At 51.8% G+C, this 25,834-nt stretch overlaps 11 protein-coding genes across 11 annotated transcripts; 3 read left to right on the forward strand and 8 right to left on the reverse strand.

Annotated features, from left to right (window-relative positions):
* Positions 1–284: 284 nt before the first annotated feature.
* On the forward strand, positions 285–2,111 carry Aspvir_008381 (uncharacterized protein; the record flags this gene model as incomplete). Its single annotated transcript, XM_043271553.1, has 1 exon — positions 285–2,111. The coding sequence occupies one exon, from the start codon at positions 285–287 to the stop codon at positions 2,109–2,111; it is 1,827 nt and encodes a 608-aa protein (XP_043127488.1).
* An 89-nt stretch (positions 2,112–2,200) lies between these two features.
* On the reverse strand, positions 2,201–7,184 carry Aspvir_008382 (uncharacterized protein; the record flags this gene model as incomplete). The annotated part of the gene is made up of 2 exons (XM_043271554.1): positions 2,201–5,580; positions 5,627–7,184. The coding sequence occupies 2 exons, from the start codon at positions 7,182–7,184 to the stop codon at positions 2,201–2,203; spliced, it is 4,938 nt and encodes a 1,645-aa protein (XP_043127489.1).
* A 658-nt stretch (positions 7,185–7,842) lies between these two features.
* Positions 7,843–8,206, reverse strand: Aspvir_008383 (uncharacterized protein; the record flags this gene model as incomplete). Its single annotated transcript, XM_043271555.1, has 3 exons — positions 7,843–7,880; positions 7,933–7,979; positions 8,046–8,206. The coding sequence occupies 3 exons, from the start codon at positions 8,204–8,206 to the stop codon at positions 7,843–7,845; spliced, it is 246 nt and encodes an 81-aa protein (XP_043127490.1).
* Positions 8,207–8,819: 613 nt separating this feature from the next.
* Aspvir_008384 (glycosyltransferase family 34 protein) lies at positions 8,820–10,237 on the reverse strand (the record flags this gene model as incomplete). Its single annotated transcript, XM_043271556.1, has 4 exons — positions 8,820–9,085; positions 9,129–9,724; positions 9,790–10,039; positions 10,090–10,237. The coding sequence occupies 4 exons, from the start codon at positions 10,235–10,237 to the stop codon at positions 8,820–8,822; spliced, it is 1,260 nt and encodes a 419-aa protein (XP_043127491.1).
* A 524-nt stretch (positions 10,238–10,761) lies between these two features.
* On the reverse strand, positions 10,762–12,405 carry Aspvir_008385 (proline permease PrnB; the record flags this gene model as incomplete). The annotated part of the gene is made up of 1 exon (XM_043271557.1): positions 10,762–12,405. The coding sequence occupies one exon, from the start codon at positions 12,403–12,405 to the stop codon at positions 10,762–10,764; it is 1,644 nt and encodes a 547-aa protein (XP_043127492.1).
* Positions 12,406–13,824: 1,419 nt separating this feature from the next.
* On the reverse strand, positions 13,825–15,027 carry Aspvir_008386 (glycoside hydrolase 5 family protein; the record flags this gene model as incomplete). The annotated part of the gene is made up of 2 exons (XM_043271558.1): positions 13,825–14,264; positions 14,346–15,027. The coding sequence occupies 2 exons, from the start codon at positions 15,025–15,027 to the stop codon at positions 13,825–13,827; spliced, it is 1,122 nt and encodes a 373-aa protein (XP_043127493.1).
* Positions 15,028–15,653: 626 nt separating this feature from the next.
* On the reverse strand, positions 15,654–16,770 carry Aspvir_008387 (cysteine-rich secreted protein; the record flags this gene model as incomplete). Its single annotated transcript, XM_043271559.1, has 2 exons — positions 15,654–16,183; positions 16,254–16,770. 2 exons carry the CDS (start codon positions 16,768–16,770, stop codon positions 15,654–15,656), a joined length of 1,047 nt encoding a protein of 348 aa, XP_043127494.1.
* Positions 16,771–19,100: 2,330 nt separating this feature from the next.
* Positions 19,101–20,324, forward strand: Aspvir_008388 (FAD-dependent oxidoreductase; the record flags this gene model as incomplete). The annotated part of the gene is made up of 1 exon (XM_043271560.1): positions 19,101–20,324. One exon carries the CDS (start codon positions 19,101–19,103, stop codon positions 20,322–20,324), a length of 1,224 nt encoding a protein of 407 aa, XP_043127495.1.
* A 278-nt stretch (positions 20,325–20,602) lies between these two features.
* Aspvir_008389 (cytidine deaminase family protein) lies at positions 20,603–20,989 on the reverse strand (the record flags this gene model as incomplete). Its single annotated transcript, XM_043271561.1, has 1 exon — positions 20,603–20,989. The coding sequence occupies one exon, from the start codon at positions 20,987–20,989 to the stop codon at positions 20,603–20,605; it is 387 nt and encodes a 128-aa protein (XP_043127496.1).
* A 698-nt stretch (positions 20,990–21,687) lies between these two features.
* Aspvir_008390 (uncharacterized protein) lies at positions 21,688–23,403 on the forward strand (the record flags this gene model as incomplete). Its single annotated transcript, XM_043271562.1, is given in 3 exon segments — positions 21,688–22,231; positions 22,243–22,665; positions 22,709–23,403. 3 exon segments carry the CDS (start codon positions 21,688–21,690, stop codon positions 23,401–23,403), a joined length of 1,662 nt encoding a protein of 553 aa, XP_043127497.1.
* A 712-nt stretch (positions 23,404–24,115) lies between these two features.
* Positions 24,116–25,786, reverse strand: Aspvir_008391 (PP2C family serine/threonine-protein phosphatase; the record flags this gene model as incomplete). Its single annotated transcript, XM_043271563.1, has 3 exons — positions 24,116–24,350; positions 24,422–24,456; positions 24,500–25,786. 3 exons carry the CDS (start codon positions 25,784–25,786, stop codon positions 24,116–24,118), a joined length of 1,557 nt encoding a protein of 518 aa, XP_043127498.1.
* Between the last annotated feature and the right edge of the window lie 48 nt (positions 25,787–25,834).

Consider the following 25,834-nt stretch of genomic DNA (forward strand, 5'->3'; position numbering starts at 1 on the left):
GATCAACTGTTTACGCTATGAAATGTCTTTGCATTGCTGGATGTTCATCAACTTCATCGATAGATAGGGTCATGTATAAGATAGTTAGTTACTATCTGTCAACATTGGCTTACTAAGCAATGCTTATCCAATCCGCTGCATCCCTCGTCCGTCGGCAGGGCTTCATCCACCTTGTTCTTCCAAATGATTCAACGGGACTACCAGATCCAACCATCATCGATCGATCAACATGATTTTGCTTCTATATCAAATTAACTACTACATATCTCTTATACTTTAACACAATGACTCCCGCTGACGAATTATTTCTGCATCCACCGGATCCTCAGTTCCGTATTCGACGAAAGCCGGTCTCCAATCCCCATCTCCATCAAAGCTATGAAAATGATGGCGAGAGATGTTCATCACAACCGCCGAGTCCGACCATCAGGGGTGTAACGACGGTCCCGTCGGCGAATATTTCACCTCCAATGCCTCCGCGCCCACCGTTGAGGTCCAAAGCATCCGCTAACACTATTGCTGACCCCTATTCTGGTCGCTGCGAGAGGAGCTTCAATGGCGATGCTTGGACTTCCACCTCAGTCCAGCGCGCTGCAACGGAGGAACCCAGAACGACTCAGTCGTCGGCTTCAGTAACTGTGCAAAAAGCATTTGGCGAAGCCCGGCATTTTCTGGGTGGACTCCTCAGCCGTCCTGCAGAGTCCAATAAGCATTTTACCATATTACGCCACTCACCCGGCGTGGTATTCTATCGGGGCAGTACTACATCTGTCACGATCTCTATCTTTTCTGACGCCCCTGTACCTCCTGATCGTTCCTTATGGCTCCAGAACAAGGGCTGGACAGGAAAAACGGGGATGCGCGCCAAGGCTCTGTTCCAACTGACGGATGACTGGCTGGACATCACACCCACTCTGGCCTTGCGCTCCGACCAAGTAGAGCCAAACGACGAGCGGGCATGGCAGCGTGACATTGCCAAGTTTCTGAAAAAGGCTCCGTCGCGTGTGCGCGACACACATCGCCTGCGCGAGACGGCCGTCGCACGGATCCCTGCTGAGGCCGGCGACGGGTACTTTCAGGTTGTACTGTGTCAAGGGCCGAGGAAAAAGGTTCTTTGTACGAGTCCAGTGTTTCGCATCCTTTCCACCTCGCTCGCTCCGAGCTCGATTCGTGGCGCTAGCTTGGCTACCCTACCGTTGGAGGTGGGTGCGATGCTGCTGGGGCTATACGCGCAGACAGCGGCGCAGACCGTCATGAACCCCGCCACGTCGCTCTTACAAGCGAAGGTTCAACCGTTTAAGCCCTCCTGGGTCACACAGACTGCTACTGAGACAGCATGCGGAATTGGCGCGTCGATGCGATCAAGCGATGGCGACAGTAATCAGGGCCCTGCGGCAGCTATGGCCTGCGGTCAACAGGAATCGATCTCTTTGGAGACAGGACCGAGTCCGCCATACCCCATGAGCTTCAAAGCGCGAGCTGAAACCATTCAAGGAGAAGGGTTCTATGACATGCAACGGATGCGACTCAGTAAGGTTCCCGATCTGATTTTGGACCGGCTACATGGTTTCTTCTTCGGCTGGGCACGACTTCTAGCCGCCAATGAGTCTAGCGAATCCTCGGGCTGTCAATGGTACCAGGCCATTCTTGCCATCCGCAATCTGGATGCCTCTCAGCAATCCCGTGTGAACATGTCCCAGGTAATGAAACGAGTCACCACCCTTCGCTTCCTCGAGGATGTCCAACTCCCGTCTCAATCCCGGGTCGAGGTACGTGTACTTGGTTTCCTTCGACCTGATATGCCGCCACCCCGCGGAACGAGTGAGGAGGAATTGCGGGAAGCGCGAAATGCCGCTGCTGAAGCGGCCATGTTGGCGGATGCGTGCGACGCGGCATACGCCCAGAATGTGCTGGAGTATCCAGCTTGGGGACCGGACAGTCGAAGAGAAGCAGGAGTTATTGGCCGTGCCAAAGAGGGAGTTGAAAATATACGGGCCCGTGGCCAGAAGGTCGTTGAACATGTCCCACTGCATTGGCTCGGAGTGAGATCTCCTACAGCGGCGATGCGGGACCGACATATTACTATGAACGGCTTCTACGTGGTCCGTTGAGAATTTATGCTGTTTCGATAGAATCGCGGATAACCTTTTCTTGGTGCTGGTATTCATAGCGGGAATCATGTTTCCGGTGCACCATGTTCTCAGAAAGTTCCATCAAAACCCCATCCGACCTGTCTCACCCACTCACTGCTGCTCGCCTTCCACCTGCGGATCATTGCCATCAACTGTTTGTTCTGCCGCAAATTCCCTGACTTGATCCTCTTCAAAGCGCACCGGGCAATGTCTACTTTCAAGCGCCGATACAGTGTTTCCTGGTCTTCCTCGCCCTCGTTCCCAAAGAGAAGGGCAAAGGACCCGAGGTCCTCCTCTTTTATGTCGTCCACCTGCGCCTTGACAGCGTCAAACTCAACCAGCAACGCAGGATTGTCGGCAAACTTTTTCACAAGGTCCATAAGTCTCCTCCCGAACTCCATTCCCGGATGGTCTGTGCGAGGATTGTACGTCGGCGACGGCAGAAGCAGCATCTCGATTGCTAAGCTCGACGGCAGGACAGCAGGCGACCTATATGGATCTTCCATCCACTCCGCCGTCCTCAACGACTGGATATCCGTGACAATCCGCTCCATCATCCCCTGCAGCAAGTCATACCGCCCAGGATCCGATACATGCCTCATCCTTCCCTTCAAGATCGTCAATGACTCCAAACTCGTTTCTACGGAAACCACGAACCGATTGAGATTCTTATCAAATCTCAGCGGGTGCCGAGTCACTGTCCCCGCGCGACAGATGTACTCGTCCACGAGGTCGGAGGTTGTTATGCCACCCTCCACCTGCGTTTGCACCCCCGCACGGATATATTTGCCTATCGCAGCGAAGGGCCTACAGTTACGCAGGTGCGGCGCTAGAGTGAGCCAGTGCTTTCCCTCCGCACTGCCCTGCCACCCCTTATTGTTCGCAGAAAGTTTCTTGTTTATCGTTTCCACGTGAGGGTACTGGATGTAAGCGAGGGCCCAGCACCTGTGTTGGCGAAGGTAGGATTTTGGGAGATATGGTCTCCAGATATCGAAGAGAGAGCAGACGGCGGATGGATCAAAGGTCCAGATCTCACTGAGGGACGTGATGGCATTGTCTTCTTCTGGAGTAAGGTGGACCTGTGACAGGAAACATCGAATCCAGCGAGTGTGCTGCCGAGCTGATTCTTCCAATAGCGGGAGGAGCACCTTGTGCACATATTCTTTGCGGGATTCTTTAGGTAAGCAGAAAGCTGTTCTGAGGAAGCAAACGAACAAGGGGCGATCATTTACGGTGGCGACTTCTGGAAGAGGTTTCTCTCCTTTTTCGGCGGCAAGCCAGTCGGCCTCCGATATGGCTCCTCGTTCGCTCGGGCCAGAAGCGGCGCTCGCCATGGAGGCGAGTACAGTAAATACTGGCGTGACGTCTGCCACGCGGTGGAACTGTCGCAGAACTGTCATTACAACTTCAACGCGGACATCAATGTGGCGGTTTGAATCGAAGATATCTTGAAGTATGTGAATACAGGTGGATATATCGACAAAGGTTGTGTCGGCGAGGAGTTGGGCGAGCATCTTGATTGTCGTGATCTTAACATAGGGCGGGTTCTTTGTCAATGGATCATGACCATCGGACTGTCCGGCGTTAGGTTTACCGGCGTTGCAGACGAAGCCGGCGAACGTGTTGACCATTAGGGAGGCGTCCTGCGGCAGGAGTCGCGCCCCCAGCGTCGATAGTCTCATTTGCCGATGGTACGAGGATGCGTCGGGGAAAAACTTGAGGATTCGGAGCACAACATCAATAGCCAGTTGAGGCTGGTCTGTCTTTTGCAGCAGCTTGATCAAGTCCATGGTGACCGATAGGATTGTGGAGTAGTTTGGTTGATTTTTGTCCGAATTCTCCGTGAGCATCTCCAGCAACGAGACGACAACATCACGGAGTAGTTGCGCGGGAACGAACTTTACGCATTTCTTCAGAGCATTTGTCGCTGCATAGATGGCCGCGTTGCCTCTTGTTTCAAACGCAGTAAGAAACTCGTCTGCGAGGAAGATGGCCGGGTATCGAGGCGAGGAGACATTATGCGGCCAGGGACGGCGTAGGATCCGCTTCGTCTGCTGATTGAGAGTGTCGAGGTACAGGAGTGCAGAAAGCGCGACCGCTTCACGCTCTAGGGTAGGCACAGAGCGGTCGGTGTTAGACCAAATCCGCAACGGTTCCTCCTCAGGTTGAATCTTGTTCCTGATGATTCGATCTGCGGCATCCATGCGGCAGATGAGGATCGTGTGTTCAACCTTCTTCTCCTCTGGCTCAGTTTCCGTGCTTGGGCTGTCCACAGGAGCAGGTACCGGGAGAGGATCCCATTCAACCACTTTATCAAGATCAGAACATTGTTCAAAGTATGTGGATACCGAATACTTTGTCGGAGGCAGCGGTGGGTCGATTATATCGGCCGCGTTCCATAAGCGTTCTTGACGGGCCAAGTCAGCAAGCCATTCCTTGAAGATCTCTAACTGATCTGGGTGGCGGCGCAAGGCATCAGAGAATCTTTTCCAGATCTGCAAGAGCTCCTTTTCCTTCACTGCAACCGAGGGATCTTCTATGACGGCTTGAATTCCGTAACCAAGACTGTCAATGGGGTAATTCTTCTTGGCAACACTGGCAGGGACGACGCTTAGCATCACGCCCGTCGAAGGCACCAGAACCTCGGCAATCCTGGAGCCCACGTATGGCATTTCGTTCGGGTACTCGTTGGCAAGGTGGGTCAGTTCCAGATTAGGGAGGAGATATTCCAGGGGAAGGCCTCGCGGGAAGGCTAGGGGTAGATCCATGATTTTGGGGTCGTCATCCCTCCTTTTCTTGACCCAGAACTGATTCCGTTCGTACGCCATACGATCCAGGAATGGAAGAATAGCTTCGTGCACGTCATAAAGGCGGTCAATCCGAGAAACTGCACCACCAAAGCCGCTCCAAGTGAACTTATTGGTGTCCTCGTTGTTTGCCAGGCGCTCGAATTCGAGAATAATAGGTAGCAAAGAGTAAAACAGGGCGTCGACGCGTTCGAGTTCACTGCCTTGACTAGTCATATCAAAATTCTCAAAATTCTCGATTCTCTGGGAGATTATTCCGCTAAAGAGATAGGGGATGCCGCTGGTCAAACTCTTCTGGTAATGCGGCTCGCGGACAATACGGTGTACGATGTCCAGGTACAACCGGAGAATCTCGTTACTCTGCTCCACAACTGCTTTCAATTCGGAAAGAGTTTTTGGCCTTCTCGGGACTGGAATGCCCGTGCAGGCAAGGATGGGCGCCGTCTTCCTGCTGAAAAGGATATCCAATAGTCCCGGAAAGACAACCGGATCTCGAAGGAATCGCTTGCTCCATTCCGCAGTTTCTTGAAAGATATCCAAGGACTTGCTCGCGATCGCGAATTGCAGAGTGGCGTTGGCCCAGGCCAGTCTTTCTTGAGGGTCTCGTTCCCCCGTTGCCCGACGTTTCGACTCCGCCAGCACTGCACCTGTCAGCATTGCATGATATGAGGATCGGGGTGGACAAACCTTTACGGGCAACAGGGAGCTGACCACTGGCATCCTCGTCGGTCTCCCAGTTTATCTTCAACAAGCACTGGTCTGTCCATGTCATTCGGTTTCCATTTGGAGAGGCGTCGTCCGGGTCTGGAAGAAACTCCTCGCAACCGTGGATCGCCAACATGCGACTGAAAAGCCATTTTGCATCGGACGTAGGCAGACATTGCAGGATCTCCTTTTTCCAGTATGGGAAGAGTTGACTTTCCCGCTCCGAAGGGGGCCAGGTATCGAGATCCACGTCGATGGAGGGCAGTTTGCGACAAAGGAGTTTTATGAAGGCTAGTTTTCCGTCCGCTGGGATTTCGCACAAATAGTTATTCAGATTCTTGTAAAACCCTCCGGGATCCTTGCGAACATTAAATTTGCGATCGGCTTGCTGCCGAAACATTTGAAGTAGGAAGTCTTCCAGGAGTTCCAGATGGAGGGAGAAGAACTTTGCATCATTGTTGAACAAGAGACGCTTAAGCCAGAAGGACCCCTTAAAGGGAATATTTTCCGCGCGAGCAATAGACCACCATCTGAGGACGTCGTGCCGAAGTGGATCCAGCCTGTTATCCCTCACTGCGCACTGCTGACGATGCTCAAAATAAGCCGGCAAGACGTGTTTGAGGAACTTCAGTACATGGTCCAAGGAACACCCTTTTTTCGATGCCAGTTTCAGCGTAGCGTTGATCGAGATCACTATAGTTGAACCTATCCAGCTCTTGAAGCTAGCGTTTGCGGAAACGGCGTGAACCATGTCGAGACAAAACGCCATGCCAGGGTGAACGTCGGCAGGCATATCTGGGGGGAGATGTACTGGTACATACTCCTGCTGCGAGTGCACGAGGTCCTTCATCTGGGACGAGAAGACTCTGGCACGCAGACCGTCCGAGACTTCAACCGTTCCCACGCTGATCCTCCGCAGGAGATCCAAATGAAACCGCCCTATTTCCGCCAGACGCAAGTCGCCCCGTGGGCCTTGTCGCTCTAGATACCCAAGCACGTAACTCTCGCTGCAAAGCTGGATCAACGGGGCAAGAGCAGGCGATATTGACCGACCAGTGATGCGGTCCGACTCGGCCACGAGACGGAGCAGCTCCTCGACGCAAGTTGAGATCGCCTCGCGAGAGCGCTGGTATTGAACGGCGGTAATAGCCAACGCCAGCTGTTTCACTTCGCTCATCGCGAGATTGTCAATGATCTCCTTGATGCCGGCCGCGCCACTGAGCAAATCCCACGTGTCCTTCCATTTCCTACTGTGGAACATGCGTCGTAGGGCGTGGATACTCGTCTTGCGGACGCCGCAGGAGATGCGATCCGTGAGTGCGCCATGGAGGAGTTCAGGGGCATGCTTTATCGCCAGAGGGAACCAGATCTCGTAGACGAACAGGGGGATGGATTCACTGTGGACTTGGGAAAGCAGATGTGTGTTGATTGCGTAGATGTCCGCGCTTTCAGATTTGATCAGGTCTTGAAAATGACGAGCGATGGCGGGGGGTGCCTTTTGTAAGAGAAGCCTTGGCTCCAGCTGCGTTTGGAGGTCCATCTTGATTGAGATATGAATGGTGGTTCACCGTTCGACTAGTGCGGGGACTGCAAGCTTATATAGTGTTAGCTCTAGGATTGACTCGGCTGCACAAACTAGTAGCACTACTCCTTTTGACTCATAATTCAGGCTCACCATAGTCTAGTCGCTAAGAAGTGCAAGCAATGTAACCTTAGACTTAGATTAAAGGATTAAAGTGCAAGCCAGACACACAATAGTAAAGGGCCTGGACTTATGACTCAATGTCCTGTGCTATGGGTTACCTTATGAAATGCTCCTCTTATAAGGAAGTATATTTTCTTCTGGTGTCATAGTTTATTGATTGAATAACTTAACAAGGACAAGCACCCTATCATAGAACCAATGTATCACATTCTATCATCGGTAAGAGGAAACAGAGGATCAGCTGATAGACTCAAACAGGTAGAAGCACAATACAATAGACATTTACATTCTTTGTCTGAATATTACCATATATATGCTGATGTACTGGAACTAGAATAAGATTGATACCTCTTTAGGCAAGTAGTCTTGAGAATCAGTGGCTGTGTACCCATCTCTTTGTAAGTAGCATACCTAAATCCAACATCTCTAACATCAGACAAGATCTCCATAATACCCAAAAAGTAAATAACTCAATCAATGCACTCAAACCCAGCTAATAGCAGACAAGCTGCTCAAGAACAGAGACACTCACTGCAATCCATCAGCAAAACACACCTCTGCTTGAGGAGTAAGGTAAACTTACTAGGCAGCTGTATCACATCCACCCCCGTTAAATCCATTTTTCTGACACTAAGGCAAGTCAAGTCAGTAGCAATACAAGGTAGCCATGGATGATTACTTACAGCATAATTTCACTGCAGGTTCGCGATGAACCATGCTTCGTCTTCGCCGATGTCGCCGAGGAGGGGCATGCATTTCCGGAGGACGGTGGGTGGGTTTGGATTTGGATGTGCCAGGATGGAGAGGGGTGTGAGGAGGACGAGGAGGGTTGCGGCTGTCAAGAGGGCGGATTTCATGGTGTTGATTCCTGGATTGTATTGCGAGTATATGATTGATTGATTAGTTGTCGATTTGCGTGTTGGACGAGGACAAGGCGGTTTATATATTGGCTATATTCTTTGTTCGCTTCGGGGCATATACATGTCAATAGATCAAAGGAGGGCAGAGCTTATTGATACTCGAATATGAATAATAAGGACTGTCTACGGCAGATGAGCTAGTGGGTTCGAAGTTAGAATGTCTTTGTTGGAAGAATACATAGTATTCAAAGAAGGGTGTCAGCTGTCAACATACACAGGCTGATATACTGCTTCCTTGGCAGTGTGTATCATGAAGAAAGCATCATCAGAATGATTTGCACACTCTGATCCATGCACTATGATCTTGTAGGAGGACAGAGATTCGACCGTTTATAGCAAATTAGGTAGATAGCTATGTTACTGTCAGTATGTGATCCCCTGTGTCAGGCTGCATATTCTTGGTCTGATCTGGTGGATTCAGAGACACAGAGACATCTGCCAGTATTGGCAGCGCTGTACTATATCATATCTCTAGGATGTACAGGGCATAGTTTGACTTCTCCTTGCTCACCAATTTCAACCCGTAATAGTAGAGAAACTCTGCTTGCAATTAAGCCAACCCCTTGTGGATGATACCGTAGTGGATTATTGCGAGGCTGAAGAGTCGGTGTTGAGGCCGTGGTTGTGGAATTGGAGGCGGATGTAGCGGTTGGATACTTGATTCCAAGCCGGACAGATCAGAAGCCACGAATTCGACTGTGATGGGCTGTGCCCCCATGATCACGGAGCTGATAATCTGTACATCCTCGTCGGCCCTTGCTCCTCGGGCGAAAACGAATGTCGAGCTTTTGAGGTAGCTTGTACATCCGGCGTGCACTGATGGGGTCCATCCCTATAGCTTGTGCTATACACTAGATACCTTCCGCAGCATCTGCATCGATCGGTTCAGGAATAGAGGTTATGTGACCGGACGAACCAAAACGCAAATCCGTCCAGAACCTTTCCGTCTCCTCTATGTACCGCGTCTTCTCCAGTGGCACCTCCCAGTCCCTACTAGGCGATTCTGCTATCTCAAGATACGGCGTCAGGGTCCGAGTCAAATTGGCTTTTGAGGTTCCCGGAAAGTGAACGAGAAGATCACCAGGGTAAACCTGGAGATGCAGCGGAGTATCAGGATCGATATCTATCCCGTTCGGATGTCTCATGTAGGCATTGAACCAACGGAGCGGGCAGTACACGGTCGATCGAGCAAAGTACTTGTTCTCGGCCAGGACATTGCTGATCGCGGACTGCTCGAACCAGGGAAGCTGGACGTTAGGCTTCACGGCCGGGTAGGCGATGGCGGCAGAAAGCAATTCCACCGACCAGGGATGAACGCGAAGAAAGAAGACCCCGTTGTTCAGCCCATTCCAGTCCCTGCTGGCCAACAGGTGAGTGTTTGGCAATTCGGGCGGGGGAAGAAATGTCTCCAGCGGCATGTCAGGATTCATCAGCACCGTGTCGCCGTCGAACCAACTGCGCAGCGTGTTTCTCGTCAGTGTTCAAGTCTGCTGGTTTGATTGAAAAAGCAAAGTACCTACAAGAGCCACTGCAATCGCTGATGGGCCGGCTTTTCCAGTTCCAGTAGCAGGATCGACTGAAGAATGGCGATCTTGTTCCAAGTCCCGTTCAGTATTGGATACCGCAGAACCGTAAGAGGGTAGCCCAGTCGCCGACTGTGCTCCTTGCGTGTCTCCAACGTTCTCTCGTATATCGGATCGTTCCCGTATATCATCGTCACCTTGCCTATTGTCGGGGTACGCTGAAATGCCTCCGGGGCTGCAATTTTGTCTGTGGTCCGTCAGCACCATGTAATCGTAGGTAAGAAACATACAACATACAGTAATTAGAAAACAGGCTCAGTAGCCCAAAGACACCGAGAAAGGTCAAAAGCACGTGTCCAACAGCGTTGAACTTGAATCGCTGGCTGCCAATCTCGTACGACTTGCATGATAACCTTTTCGCGCTTGTGACAGGTAATGAGTTCATATCCAGAGAAGGATGAACGATCGAAACAGACCTGTAGCGGAAAGGTAGGTAGGTTTCGGTCAGGCAAAGTATGCGCTGCTAGTCGTAGATTCAGGAATTCGATTCAGGGCCCATCGGATCATTCTGTCTGTAGTACTTAAGGAATCTTCTTCAAGCTCCAGCACTTGAGCAGGTAGTGTTACATCACTTGATTGCTGCATAGGTAGGCGCCGGCTTCGCGCCGGGCCATCAACTGGGCCAATGGTGGTGAGACGCTCAACAAGCAAGCCCATTTCGAAACCATCCCTACGGCCTGGGCTAAACGTACGGCTAGACCTGTCGCGCTAGTGTTACGGGTTCGATGGTGATGTCTGCGAGGATGGCGCCAAAATTGGCGGGTTTAGGGGTGAGGTATGGCATTTTGTTTTGACTTGAGGATATTACCTACTGTGTAGAGAGTTGTGCTTATGGTTGCTATAATGATAGGTAGACCACGATCTGATATTCCTGGATCAATTGTACAAAGGGTAGGTATCTGTAGGCTATCACTCAACAATAACCAGCATCTTCTTCCACCACGTATCCCTAACACGAGGCGGCTTCTCCGCGGCAATAATCTCCGCCAGCCCCGTCTGCATATCCACCTCCTCACTCCGCCACGCCCACGGATCATGCCGGAACATCAACCGATGACCAAAGTACAGCACCAAGAACGCAGGGATACCAATATACGCCGTGAAAAAGTTACTCACGGACCACTCGGACGGGAAGAAGACGGTAAAGCCGTTAATCAGCGCGAGGAAGACCGCACCGACCAGGCCGACGATCATCCCGTACGGCTGCATCTTGGAGGTATACGGCTTCTCGATGCCCTGGACCTTGCAGGCCTTGTTGAAGCGGAAGTACACGATGCTGCAGCAGATCCAGGAGATGAAGCCGGAGGTGTTGGTGAAGTTGATGAGCCAGTTGAAGACGGTGTTGGAGCCGCTGCCGACGGCGAGGTAGGCGAGCAGCGAGAACAGGGCGGAGACGCTGACGGCCATGTAGGGGACGCCCCAGCGGTTGCAGGCCTTGAAGATGCTGGGGGCGTTGCCGGAGACGGCGAGCGAGTAGAGCGAGCGGGAGGACATGTACAGGAACGAATTGCCGGCGGACCAGGCCGAGGTCAAAATGGCGGCGTTGACGATGCTGTCGAGAGCAGGAATGCCGGCGTTGTGGATGGCCACGACCCAGGGAGAGGACGAGGCGTCGCCGTTGCCGGAGATGATCTGCTTGGCCTTGGAGGAGCAGATGACGCCGATGGCGAGGGCGCCGAAAATGTAGAAGAAGACGAGCCGGTAGATGTAGCGGCGGGCGGCGGTGGGGACGTTGCGGCGCGGGGACTCCATCTCGCCGGCAGAAATAATAATCAGCTCTGGGGCGAAGATGAAGGCGATGGCGCTCTTGACGATGCACTGCAGGAGGCCGACGAAGCGGCCGGCGTCACCGGTGACCAAGTACTCGTTCATGGGGCCGGGGTCCTTCCAGTAGTGGAAGCCGAGGCGTTGGCGGTTAGGGCCGCCGCCCCAGAAGAGGATGAAGGACATCAGCAACAGGCCGATCAGAGTAATAATCTTGATGCCAGCGAACCAGAACTCGGTCTCGCCGTAGGCCTTGACGGGCATGAAGTTCAGCAGCACGATGATGACCAGCATGATGGAGATCCACACGGCGATGTGTACGCCGGGATGCCAGTAATCGATGACCATGGACGCGGCGACAATCTCGTACGGCACCAGGATCCCCAGCGAATACCAGTAGAGATAGCCCATGGCGAAACCCATGCTGCGCGACACATATCGGAACCCGTGGTAACTCATTGTCCCTCCATGCACCGGCAGATACGCACCAATCTCCGCCATTCCCGTCACCAGCGCATACACCAGGACGGAAATGAAGATGTACCCGAGCAGCAGCGACAGAGGACCACCGATGGCCAGCGCCTGTCCCGATCCGACAAACAGACCCGTTCCGATGGTGCCACCCAGCGCCATCAGTTGTACATGACGGTTTTTTAGTCCGCGCTCGGTGATCTTATATCGGTCGTCGAGCAGGTCGCGCTCGACCATGGCCTGGATGGTGCCATGCTTGACGTTGGCCTCGGGGTCGTGGTAGTCGGCCGAAGCGGCAGTGGGTTTTTCTTCCGCCATTTTTATTCTATCCTTTTGGAGGAGGAGAGGAGGTAAGAAAACTGGGGGTAGACAGAAGGTGGACTGGATAGACCGGGGGGGACGGGAGGTTAAGTAGGATTTTTCTGGCGACCCGAGGTCGGGTATCTAGCTATCATGGTAGTAGGCGCTAATGCGCGTGCAACGGCCTCCATGAGACAACCAACATGAGATCATCCCGATAGATAAATCTCTCTCACTCTCTCTCTTTCTCTCTCACCGGCTCCCCCGCCCCGGGACGGGAGTCAAGGACGGCCCGTGATTGGTGTATACAACTGATAGGAACAAGGATGCGGGGAGTGGCTGGCTAGCTGATTGGCTGGAAAGGAGAGACAGGGGCAATTTATCTTTGTGGCTTTGGCGAGCGCACATTAACAGATAATATAATTATGAGATAGAGGAAATAATCAGCTAGACTCTAGGGACTGTAGGTGTAAGTATATGCAGCTGACTTGCAGGACATTGCAGAATAATACATAGGTAGCTCTAAGGTATCTGCCAAACCATTCTGCTCACTCTGTAGACCCTGGATTATTCTAGCCAGATCATATGATCTGGGGAAGACCCATCTCCCCAGATTTTACCTAATAGAAACATAGCACTCCACACCCTGAGATCTGGATTGTATCAAGTTTACCTGTCAGCTATTTGCCTCTTAACCTTGCTCAAAGTTTTCCTGTCAGCCATGAACCATGAAATTAAGCTGTCAAGCCTTGTAGAAAGCCACACGCCGCATCTAACCGGACCGGCACCGGGCCGGAAATCTGTGGCTGCAGGCTAAAGTCTGTCCTCTGATCCTATCATTTCCGTCTAATCTTATATATCTTCAATAGAATGTTTATCTTGGAGATATATGACTAGGCATATCATTATTACCTCATCCAAGATGCAATTCCGATAGGATATCTACGAATAGACAGGTGAATAGGTGATTAGATCATGCCATGTCTACGCCGTACTGCAAAGCTTACAGAGTTCAGTGGCTTGTCTGGAATAGTTGCCACAGTTACGGCTGGAACTCCGAGGATAGCCTTGTCTTGCCATGGAGGAAACTGGCTGTTGTGGATAATATAGTTCTTTCAACATGTCTATTTAATGTGTACTCATATCATGCAATAAAGTAATATCTTTAGCAATCATAGAAGGCCGTAGTCGTGTCGTCTGCTATTCCCAACTTATGCTCTAACCTACTTACTTGGCCATCCTGATGGACCTTTTTGGATATTTACTATGTAGATTAGACTGATAGCAGGATCTCATCCCGATAAGAAGGCAACCTCCAGCTCCAATACATGGCTGCTGGTGCCTGACATTTACTAGGCTTGCTTGCTTCGCTAGGATAATGGATTCTCACTCATTTTGATAACGCCTTATTCTAATCCTATATCAGTCAACCCCAGCCTAAACCCACCCCTGCTTCGCCTTAATGGCCGCCACATGATCCGTCACTATACACTTGAACTCATCCGTCCCATAGTAAATCGTATTACCATCGTTCGGCGACTGCTCGGTGCTGAGCGTATCCCCATACTGCCAGTACAAATCCGCCGAAACCCCCGTCGTATTCAACGCAGTCTTCTGCCAGGGCGTCTCGAGCGCGCAGTGGTTGGAGGTAACGCCGTACTCCTCAAAGAGACAGGGCTTGCCGGCCGCCTTGCACGCGGCGCCGTGTGATTGCACCCAGCCATTGCCCCATTCGTGGGTCGTGCCCCAGCTGTCCGGGTACAGGTGGAAGGTCCCAAAGTCGATGGTGGGGATGGCGAGGTTGCGCGTGAAATTGCTGCCTTCGACGTAGGTGTAGGGGTAGCTGCCGTCGGAGAGGAGGTCGGGTCCGAAGCCCTCTAAACGCATCTGTCAGTGTTGCCCTTGTCCAAAGGGGAGGGAATGTTATATGCCAAAGGGGGGCAGGGGCAGGGACATACCATCGCCGACGCAGACCATATGCCGCTTATCCAACGACTTGATGTACTGGCTCGTCGACTTGATCCACTGGTACAGCACCTCGGTGTCGCACCCCTTGCATCTGGGCTCGTTGGCCAGTTCCCACGCAAAGACTGCCGGGGAGTTGGTATACCGCGACACCACGGCGCGGATATACCGCCTGTACGCCTTCTGGATGTCCTTGTTCGAGTAGAACGCATTATGGTTCGTCTCCCCGTACGCCTTGACATACGCGTTCATCCCGCCGTAGTCATCCCAGTTGTTCACAAAGTTGATGATGAGCTTGACCCCGTGCTTCTCTGCCGAGGACACGACATAGTCCAGCCGCTGCAGACCGTCCGCACCCGTGTTGATCGTCGACGTCGCGTTGGCGTGCAGCTGGTAGTACACCGTTCCCTGGCCAGGGACCGCGTTGACGTCGTTGAAGCCCCAGACGCGCAGGATCTTGAGCCCGGACTGCCTCATATGGTCGAAGACGAGGTCGACGTCCGCGTTGTTGGTCAGGAAGCCAATCCAGTAGGAGTTGGAGCCGGCGAAGTAGCCTGTTTTGCCGTCGATGGAGAACTGTAGGCCCGACGTGCTGGCGAATTTGTTTGCGCTGGGGGCGGCCAGGGCCACCTGCCCCCAAAGGAGGCTGGCCACGGTCAGGAAGGAGAACTTCATCTTGTGGTTGTGGTTGATCGGACATCAGACGCTTGGAAAAAGTCGAGTTAAATAGTCGATGGCTAGGCTGATGCCCTCGACGGGCCGTTCCCCGTGTTCCCCGTGCTCAATTCAGCATTCTATCCATGGTCAGAGCGAATTGACGTCGGCTAGAGGATCTAGATTACTGAGTAATTGTGAGCGTCGTCTGTGATAGATGCGGAATGGTGGACGCCACACTTGCATGTATGGACTGGTGGACCCTCGGCATTAATCAATCCTTCAATCGGCAGACTAGTTTTCTCCAGACAATTTCTCCATATTAATAGAGTCAATTGGTCTGATCAATAGAGGATTCCCCGCATCGATCGACAGGCACCAAGACTCTTCAGCCACACGGAGCATGCTGTCCCCGTGTCAAGAAGGGAATGGCTCTTCCCTCCACATATGCCCGGAATCCGGATCTTATTTACCTGAGGATTTAGGCTTGTGCCAGAGATCTATCACTAAAACTCGATGTGCAAAAGTCAACATGAATTGACAGTAAATCAGGGAATTATAAATCACGACAAAACAGCTACTTCACGACATACGAACTACATACAGACTCGAGCTGCACCTCTTCAACAGACTGGGACACTGGACAATCACTCGCGAATAGGACGCCAGGTGCAGTCAACCTTGTTGCAACACTGATCCCCATTCTTCCAAATACAATTATTCGCATCCGCCTTGATATCACACGGCACCTCGGTCAGCTCAAACGGCACACACATCTGCGGGTCCTGCGAGTAGAAGGTCATGGCCGGTTTATCCGATGGACAAGCAGGCCCAATGCCGGCGGTAAATCCACCAAGACAGTACTTGCCACAAGGCCACTTGCTGAGCACGAACTGGCCCGCTTCGGCAAACGTCGAGGTCCGCCCGATATGCCCCCCGTTCTGCTTATTGTTGAGCCACTGACCCGCGTTGGCGCCAGACCTGAGGTCCCCGTACAGATCCTTGATGTAGGTCTTGTCGGAGGGGTTGATGGCGTGACCGGGCGTGCATCTCTCATCGCTGCAGAGCTGGAACTTGCCATAGCGCTGGTTGATGCTCTCCGCCGCGGCGTAGTAGTGCCCGTCGTTGCGGAGGCCGAGCCGGTTGCCGTTCTCGCTGGTGAAGGTGTAGCATTTCCCTTCATCCGGACCCAGTTAGCATAGCACGGATGTTTACCTGGCGGTACTAAACGTGGGTGTGGTACTCACCACTCTCCAGCCCGGACGAACAAGTCTGCTGCGTCGGCTTTTTCCTGGTCTGGCAGGATCCATCCTCCGCCTCGACGGTTCCCTCAGGACAAACACACTGCCCGTTCACGAGCAGCTTGCCGTTCTTGCATACCTGCTTGCACTGCTGTCCGTCAAAGGAATACCCCGTCGGACAGCAGTGGTAGCCCGCCTGCGGCGAGCCCGCCAGCTCATGGCCGTCGGCGCAGCAGTCAAACGCCGTCTCGGGACTACCGAGCAGCCGCTGGCCGGCCAGGCAGCAGGCGAAGTACTTCTTGTCCGCGCTGAGCGTGGGGCCGGTGCCGGGGGCAGTGCAGCTCTTGGTCACGACGCAGCGCATGCCTGGGTCGCAGTCTGGATCGTTGTACTTGATTTCCTCGCCGGTGATGTGTGCGTCGGGGCTCACCGCGTAGGTGATGACGTTTCGGGGGTACAATTTGGCCTGGAGGGGGGGAGCCTGCAGGAGCAGGGTAACCAGAGTAAGAGCGAGGGTCTTCATAGTGATAGATTGCTAGACTAGAGCTCGAATGAGTATGTATTGAGTGTTGACCAGTGGTGAGTGAGAGGTTTCCTGGCCGTCGGTTTCGCTCCCTTTTATGTCTTTCGCGGCACTGCACTTTGTGCGCTTGTAGCTGCTATGACACCTACCCCAGCGCCGTTACCTCATAGCAACTCAACTCCTGAGGACTTGTGACGTTTCCGCCAGCCACTCCTGAGGTCTTTCTGCTGCCCATCAGCTATGATGATCCAGCTATGACAGGCTCGACCTCTGATCGCGGGCCAATTCAGTGGTGTTCTAGTGATCGGCTGGTCGATCATCCTGAACAGATGTAGCTGAGCTTCTGTTGTATGCTTGTCTAAGTGGTCATGGCAAGAACTGACCGGGCGAGCTCGCAGTAGGACGTAACACTGCATGAACATCCTATGCAGTGTGACGCCATTTGACAGGTCACATACAGTTTCAATCCGGGCTGGTCCGTCTGGATGCAGCTTGCCTCGTGGAGGTATCTGATGTCACCACGAGCAGTTGCATCATGCCTGCTTGACAGTTGATGTATCTTGATGTATCGATTGAGGTCTTAATGAGTACATGGATGGTGAAATAGACATACCATTCTTCATCCACTCAGCGTACAGCAACAGAGCGACAGACACAAATTTGATATTCTACTATCAACGAGTGTGACGATGTCAATCGCCTCGCAGCTGTCAGCTCTCAGCTAGCCACTTCTTGCATGGCTTGCCTTCTCAGTCCGTCCCATGAATCCAATCGCCAGGGCGAGTTAAGCTGAAGCTGCTGTTATGAATTCCCGCAGGTGTCTCAGGCAGGATCGGCACGCTGCAGATGCCACCTCGTATTTATCCTCGCGCATGGAGCAGGTGTTCGAGACGGGAGCTTCATCTTGTGTGGATGCATATCTGCACCCAATTCTTGGAAGTGCGAACCTTGGCCTTGGCAAGAGGTACATCCGTGGGCGATCAATGGTTGCCTTGGGTAGATCTTTGTCGTTCCATCAAGACTTCAGCTCCAAGATGCGGGGCAATTGTACTCTGTATGGCTACCGACGTGGCTAGATGACAGATCACTGATCGTCGGCGGCGAGGGTGATCGGCATCAGCAGCTTGGTGAAGTACAGTACAGCGAACCTAAGCTGGATTGGTTCCTTTCATGCTTGGGCGAACTATAGTTGATCCAGAACTTCAGGTGGATAGCAAACACTAATATAGTGGTTTGTACAAAAGGAACTATCCTATTTTTTTGGTGACTGCTACAAGTACACCTGCCACTACCGCCATGATATTCAACAGTATATATAGTAGGATATCAAAGTATGGTGGTCTTTGATATATATATTTTGAATAGCAGTGCCACTGGTGTGCCCACATCTGTCCATATAGATCATTATACAAATTCAATTATACAGGGTACTACTATATGATCATCACCACTATAGTCTGCGAAGGGTGGGGTATGTAACCCATGTTAAATTCAATGAACAAACAGACCACTACATTAGCTTTGCTACAACCTCCTACGTTCTAACCTACATTAGTTCAACTATAGTTCCCCAAAGATACAGCAGTCAATAAGCAAGGTGACGTCAAGTAGAGCATCATTCAATATTGCTATACTAAGTACATAGGAGGTCCTAATGAGTTGAATCAGCCAAGGCATGATTGCCCGGAAGAGAGATAGTCAGTCCTCTCTAGAGGGGTTTTTAATATGTATGAGTTCTTCAGTTCTTGTGGCCGAGCAATGTCCTTTAATATACTCTCAGGTCCTAGCATAACTAAATTCAAGCAGGTTAGGAGGGTTTATAACAGGCGGTTACCTCACCTTGCATTTCTTTCTTCTTGATAAGGAGAGCAATAGATTATAATAGGGTCTATCTTAGCACGCCCTCCACAGTGTAGACGCTCGCTCAGCAATTCACTCGAGTATTAATGCAATTCATTGCTCCATACATTCCATATTGGGTCCTATCAAACGAAACAGGATGATCTGAGCAGTTCGCTTAAAGTCAGCTAGGCCACGGATCAGTAGTATAGCAGTTAATACTAGTCGTTAATACTATAAATGAGAGGATGGGAATATGGGAGGCCTTAGCAAGCTTCTAATAGTCCTTGATCACTATCAATGGGAAGATGGCAGCATGGAGGCCTTACTCGGGACTTAGCAAACTGCGCTCGGGAGATACTGAACCCCGACGGAGTAGGCTACTATTTGGCCACGGTATATAAAGGGCTGCTTGACAGTCTTCTGCGCTCAGCTGGCAATAAATTACAAAGAACAATAGTCTCTTCTGAATTCATCATCTATTTCATACGATGTCCCCCAGAATCGCCATCATCGGCGCCGGCCCCGCTGGCCTGACCATCGGCGCCGTCCTACACAAACACACCATGCCATTCACCATCTTCGAGCTGCGCCAGAAACCAACAGACGAAGAACTATCAAGGCCATCCGGGATGCTGGATCTCCACGAGGGATCCGGCCTCGCAGCCATCCGCGAATGCGGCCTCTACGACGAATTCCTCAAACACACAGGCGACTGCGCCGAGACACAAAAAGTCGCAGATAAAGACGGTAACATTCTCTACAGCGATGACAACGACGGCAACAACCGACCAAGTGACCGGCCCGAGATTGCCCGCCACGCCCTGCTTGCTATTCTCAGCACAAAAGTACCAGAAGACTCCATCAAATGGGGCCACAAGCTCCTGTCCGCAAGACCTACCGGCATTAGCACAGAGACAGAGCTTGACTTCGGCCCCCATGGCAAACACACATTCGACCTTGTCATCGGCGCAGACGGCGCGTGGTCGGCCGTCCGCGCCCTCCTAACGGATATCCGACCGCACTACGCAGGAATCCAAAGCATCACGCTGACCATCCAGAACATCAGCACGCGGTATCCGCACCTGGCAGCGCTGATTGGGCGCGGGAGTTTCTTGTCGCTTGGGCTCCGGCATGGGGTGACTACGCATCGTGGACCGCGGGATTCAGCGCGCGTGTATGTTTTCCTCACGGCGGATGAGCGGTTTGGTGGTGAGGGGGTGCGAGTGGCCAGCGTAACCAAGGAGGAGCTGCTAAGTGACGAGGCCCTGCTAGGGAGGTTTGGTGACTCTGTGAAGGAGTTGGTGGCTGCTGGTGTTGGCTGCGATGAGACAGCGGACCAGCCTGCTGGAGCGGTTGATGTCAAGCCGCTGTATATGCTGCCTATTGGGGCTGCGTGGGAGCACAAGCCTGGTGTGACGATTGTCGGGGACGCGGCGCATCTGATGTGTCCGTGGGCTGGGGAGGGGGTTAACCTTGCGATGTGTGATGCGCTGTTACTGGCGAAGGGCATTGTGAAGGCGTGGGACGCTGGGCAGGATGTTGCGATGTTCCAGGCTGCGCTGGATCCGTTACTGAGGCGGTTTGAAGAGGATATGGTGGCGCTCGCGAAGGAGAAGGCAGTGGAGACCGTTAGCAATGGACAGATGATGTTTGGGGAGGATGGAGCGAATGGTATGGCCGGCTTCTTCTTGAGCATGGGACAGGGACAGTGATTGACTGTCATACTGAGCATTTTTGTCTTATTTGGTCGGGAGTAAGCGTTAGCGCCATATGAGTTTCATAGAACCTCTATCAAGAGAGATATCCCACGATCTGCAAAGAGAACGGAGGTATCACATTCGTGCTATGTCATGATATAGAGTAGGTGCACTTCAGGTCATGTCAGATCAAAGCATCCACGAAGGCCCTATGAATGACTGGCCAGAATAATAGACAACGTGTATCGAAGCTCTCACATCGCCCCCACAAATCCCCTGTTGAATTCGACCGGTCAATCCACAAGATACGCAAACGGCAGCAACTCCTCCACCGGTACGGCCCTCGGCTCCCCCTGATCCAACACAATCACTTTAACCTCTGGGTGCAAATCAATCAACGTCTGCCGACAGCGCCCGCACGGACTGATGATGCCTCGGTTCTCGTTCCCAACTGCAACGATATGCGTTAACCGCGTGGCTCCAGCTGCTGCTGCAGAGCCCAGAACAACGAGCTCAGCGCAGGGCCCGCCGGTAAAGTGGAAGACGTTGACGCCGGTGAAGATGCGTCCATCGGTAGATCGCGCGGCGCTGGCGACGCTGTAGGTGTCTGAGATGGGGATACTGTTTATAGTTGACCTGGCTGCATCGACGAGGGAGGTTTCCTCAGGGCTTAGGGGCATGGTATCGTAGCTTTTGTGTAGGTTGATGAGAGCATGAAGGGTAAGTATTACAGATATACTAGGACGGGGGATTTATCAGCTTCTTATAGTTCGTTTGTGGTTGATGGCGGGCTCTGGATTGGGAAAGCCGGCGCCCCACTGTTGATATAGTCAGATATTAGATATCATATAGTAAGGATATTGAAAATATATCTCATAATATATAATATTATTCCAATATCTCACTATATAAGGATTCGATATGCTTACTATATGGTATTCCACGGCCTGACTATACGAAGTTCAATATCCTAGTCCGAGGATTGATTGTGGAGCAGTGGCAATAGGTAATACATGCAGTGAACAAACAAATCAATAGTCTGCCGTATTGGCGATCAAATTGATAGATCTATTCAGGATTGCCAGATGTAGTCAGTGGCTGACCGAGTGCGGGCCGTCTATTTGTCAACGTGCAGCAAGCCTAACCTCAGACATCCTCGGGGTCAGCCCTGCAACTATCATTTGCTGTATAGCACTTGCAACGAACTGTGATCGTCGCTCCTGGGCCCACAGGAGCTGAAGGATCGGCTCAGATGTTTGTTGCTTGCAGGCCTCAATCTGGCTTGGGCATGGATACATAAGTCCTGTAGACTTCCATGTCTCGAAACCCACTCAGCCATTGACATCTTCAACATTGCTCACCAAGATACAATATCACAATGAGAATCTGTGTTTTGCAGTCATCCTACGAAGGATCAGGTTCCGCGCTGCAGGATGTGGACGACAAGCCGGCCCAGCCAGGGCTCTTCACGACGGAACATACCTTCGAATACCGCTTCATCCACAAAGCCACTGCTAAAGAGGAAATCAACGCTCTAGTAGCCGAGGGCTTCGAATTTTACTTCAACTTTATGTGGGGAACACTGGACGACCCCGTCGCGGGCGTCCTGGAAAGCCGCTACTTCGAATCGCTGAATCTTCCTTCCTGTGGTATACGCAGCTGGGAACGCTCCATGACCAAGAACGACTTCTACAAGAATGCCAGACGCCGGGGTGCACTGCTGGTGCTGGGGACCGATGGCTTCCCTCTGTTTGTCAAACCGGCGAATGGATGCGCCAGCCAACTGATTGATGACCAGTCCGACTGTCATAACCAGGAAGAGCTCGAGGGCGCTCTCCGTCGCATTAACATGGGATTGTATGACGCTCGCGTGAGACGTGCCGAGGCAATGGGCATTGAAGATACAAAGCCTATGCTGAATCGTACAACCCAGTCACGCGCGATAGTGATGATGTTGTCGTTCAAGAATACATCGACGGGGAGGATTATACGTGCACCGTCGTTCAAATGGGTGACTCCTGTATTGCCTTGACTCCATTCAAGGTGGTCACAAAGGAGACACCGAGGAGGGAGAAATTTCTCACTTTCGAGTTGAAGTTCGACGACGAGACTCGCATCGAGCTGTTGCGAAAGAAAGAGAACCCGGTTTTGTTCGGACGTCTCCAAAAAGTGGCAATCGAGGCTTTCGTGGTCAGTGGATGTCAAGGCAGCAACATGGGCTGCGACGTTGATCTTCGTGCCCGGCCTAATGGCGACGTCCTCGCTATTGAGGTCAACCCCCAGCCGGCCGCGTTCATGCCTGAAGGGCCATTCCAGGACCTTCCCATCATACAGTCTTCCTGGAGGATACCCGGCGGTCATCAATATTTTCATCGCGAATCACTTGTTTCGAAACGCAGCGCAACAAGATGTCTCGGAGAAAATTGCTGCCACGTACAATGGCTTAGCTTGGAAATACGACACGATCGAAGCCAACTCCAGCACCATTGCCGCAGGTATCAAAAACTTGACAGAGGCGTATGACTTTGACGGAACCGTTTTTGATCTCGCCTGCGGAACAGGTGTTTTTGGGCGTATGTTGACAGAAAGCAACGCCGCGAGAGGTAGGCACTTGCTGGGCTTTGACATATCCTCCAAGATGGGGGGTATTTACCGGAGCACCGGTGTGTACGAGGCCGTTCATATCGAGTCCATGGAGCAAGCTCTCCTCAACTGCGATCGCTTCGCCGAGGGTGTCGACCATATAGTCTGCTTCTCAGCGATTCACTTCCTGCGCCCTGAGATATTCGCATTTGTTCTGGTCCTTTCCTTCACCCTGGCCAGGAAGTCCATAACCATCAGCGTCGATGAAATCCCAGAAGTTTACAATGAAAAGCTCGAGGAAATGAATGTTGGGCACATGCATTCATGGAACCACCTTGCCAGTATACTGGCATTCGGAGAGCCGCCCAATTGGTGCCTGACGAAGAGTACCAGACAGTACTCTTGGACATCGCCTACGACAGGATGTGATGTTTATCCTAACTATTTCCGATTTGATAGAGTCGGAGAAAGCCAAGATCTGATGTTCAAAGGGCCTGAGTTTCTCAATTAACTTAGTTGCTGCAGTAATTTACTGAATATTCTATTGCGAATGAAGTCATATTGTCCTGATTCTGATTCTCTAGGAATAAATCTCTTATACTATTTATAGACACAGATTTCAATCCGTGAGGGGAGCTCGCTGAGAGAGGCCAACCCTACAACCACTTGCAGAGAAGTGCTAGACATCGTTCACATGAATCATGAGCGAAGCTTTTAATCAGACATGAGATCAATATCCTTAGTGCAGTGTGTGACTGTAGGAAGGTGGGGGTGTTGGGATTTAACTATTTTAAAAACTAAATGTTTCTTTGACAATTAGTCCGCGATATAGAAAGACCGTCAGCGTCTTCAAAGCTCCTTTGTGCTAGGTATAATTCTAATAGAGGGAGAGTCTCAGGGAACCTACATTTATAAATTACTGATCTGACACGACGGTGAGGTTATACACGTCACATCACCATGCATGGCTGAAAATTAAGGTGCATGTCTATGGACTATCAAGCCTAGTTCAGCCATACCAGAGTCCAAGCTATCCAAGGCAGAAGCATAAACACTGGTATCCTAGTTATACTACACACCCGCCCCCAGTAATAATAGAAAGAAGGAAGCTCATTACGTTGTCAATTTTCATACGATGCCAACAAGCGTCAGAAAATAGAAGCCTGCGGAACTGATGAGGCCATCACAAAGAAGTGGTATCATTCTGTAGAAGAAAACATGCCTCAGTCTCCAGAGCTCGCATCTTCCAATTCTTCTCTTGCAATAACTTGGGTGTGTTCGGAGACACCGACTTCAGGGGAGTCTTCAGCATTTACGACATTTGGGACCAGATCCAGCGCTACAGCGACTAGTCTGCCGTTCAGTTCGTAGGTGGAGTCCCCAGGGCAGAATCCGGGGGAGTAGGAGGTCTCGATGGTGGCGTATCCGGCAGGGGGATCTGTGCAGGCTGCTATATTACTAGATTGAGCCCCAATTTATCAAGTATTCGAGTTAAAGAAAGCAACCTGCACAGTTATATCATCTCGTACACGTCGGGAAAATGGAGGGCTAAAGGCCAGCCGACCTGCTATCAACTCATGATGGTTTCCGCCAAGGGAGTTACGCACCAGGTGCACAGCAGCATTATCATCTTGGTTTGTTGTTCTACCCTCAACAAACTTCCAGTTCACTCCTTTCCAGAATTGGCCAAAATCGAATGGTTCATACGTTGCCTCCGGTTTCCTGCTGCTTTTCCCCAGCGCCTGTGAATCCACCCAGACCCCCACCAGATCGACAGCCTGCTGATTGGAGAGCATATGCCACAGGCCGTCCGTCGCCATGACTAAGAACGTTGGTTTGCTGGGATCGATCTTGATGGTTGTTACAACCGGCTCGGCGGTTAAATATGGCGGAGTTCGAAAGTCGTACTTTGGGGTCAGGGGTGCCATGCCGTAAAATCTCCGCGTCAAATCCAGCTGAAAGTCCAAAGGCCACTTCCACCGACCATCGCCGAAAGCTCGTGAGACCATCATCCCCAAAACCCGACCATTCTTGACAATGTTTTCTTCGCCAGGGTGCTCCTTGCTGAGCCGGGCAACTTCTTCCTTGTTATCGCCGGTTTGATCCACCGACAACGGTATCGCTTCCCATTTGCCGTTTGCCCCCTTTTGTCCCAAAACCGCTCTTGAATCGCCAGTGCATGCCACATGCAAGTTCCTTGTAACAGGATCATACAATGATAGCAGAGCGCATGAACCGGCATGAGCGGGAGCCAGCTTCTTGATCTTGTCTTGCAGTGGTTCTTTGCTCTGAGCCACATCCATAGCTGTCTTAATAATAGAATCGTCTAGATTAACAAATGCCGTTGTAATAGCGTGCCGGACAACCTCAGGTACGGATCCTCCGATTAATGCTGGCTTGATCTGGCTTAAGCTGTGTCGTACATGGGCCAGGAGTTGCTTCTCTAGCAAGTCTGCTGTCTGCCAACCTGCATGCCCGTCGAAAACGGCCCAGGCCATCCACTGGCTGCCATCATTCCATGGCGAAGGGAATTTGCCATGGGTGAACCGATCCTCGCACAGGGCGTTGGAGCCAAGTTGAGTGCCATCATATCTGTCGACCCCGGGAACACTTGTGACCCGAAAAGAATATGCGTCTTGCGATATGATGCGCGTCACTTGGTCTCTGGAAGGGCCCGGCTCAATGACCAGATGCTGAGCGGGCGGGCTTGCAAGACTTGGCGCATCGTCGCGGATAGTTATCAACCACCAAAGGCATGGCGCAGCGACTACACCGGCAATCGCAGTGTATCTCATCCCCTTGTTGATACTCGGAGCAGAGGAGAACTTCCTGAGCTGCGTCTGCAAGATTGACCTGCCGGTCAGGCGTGTTTGGGTAACGCGCCGCGGCAACATAGTGCCAGAGTGCGGCTGAGGAGAGAACACCAAATAGAAGACTTGCAA

The sequence above is a fragment of the Aspergillus viridinutans genome (assembly GCF_018404265.1).
Source record: "Aspergillus viridinutans IFM 47045 DNA, scaffold_6, whole genome shotgun sequence".
Taxonomy (NCBI): domain Eukaryota; kingdom Fungi; phylum Ascomycota; class Eurotiomycetes; order Eurotiales; family Aspergillaceae; genus Aspergillus; species Aspergillus viridinutans.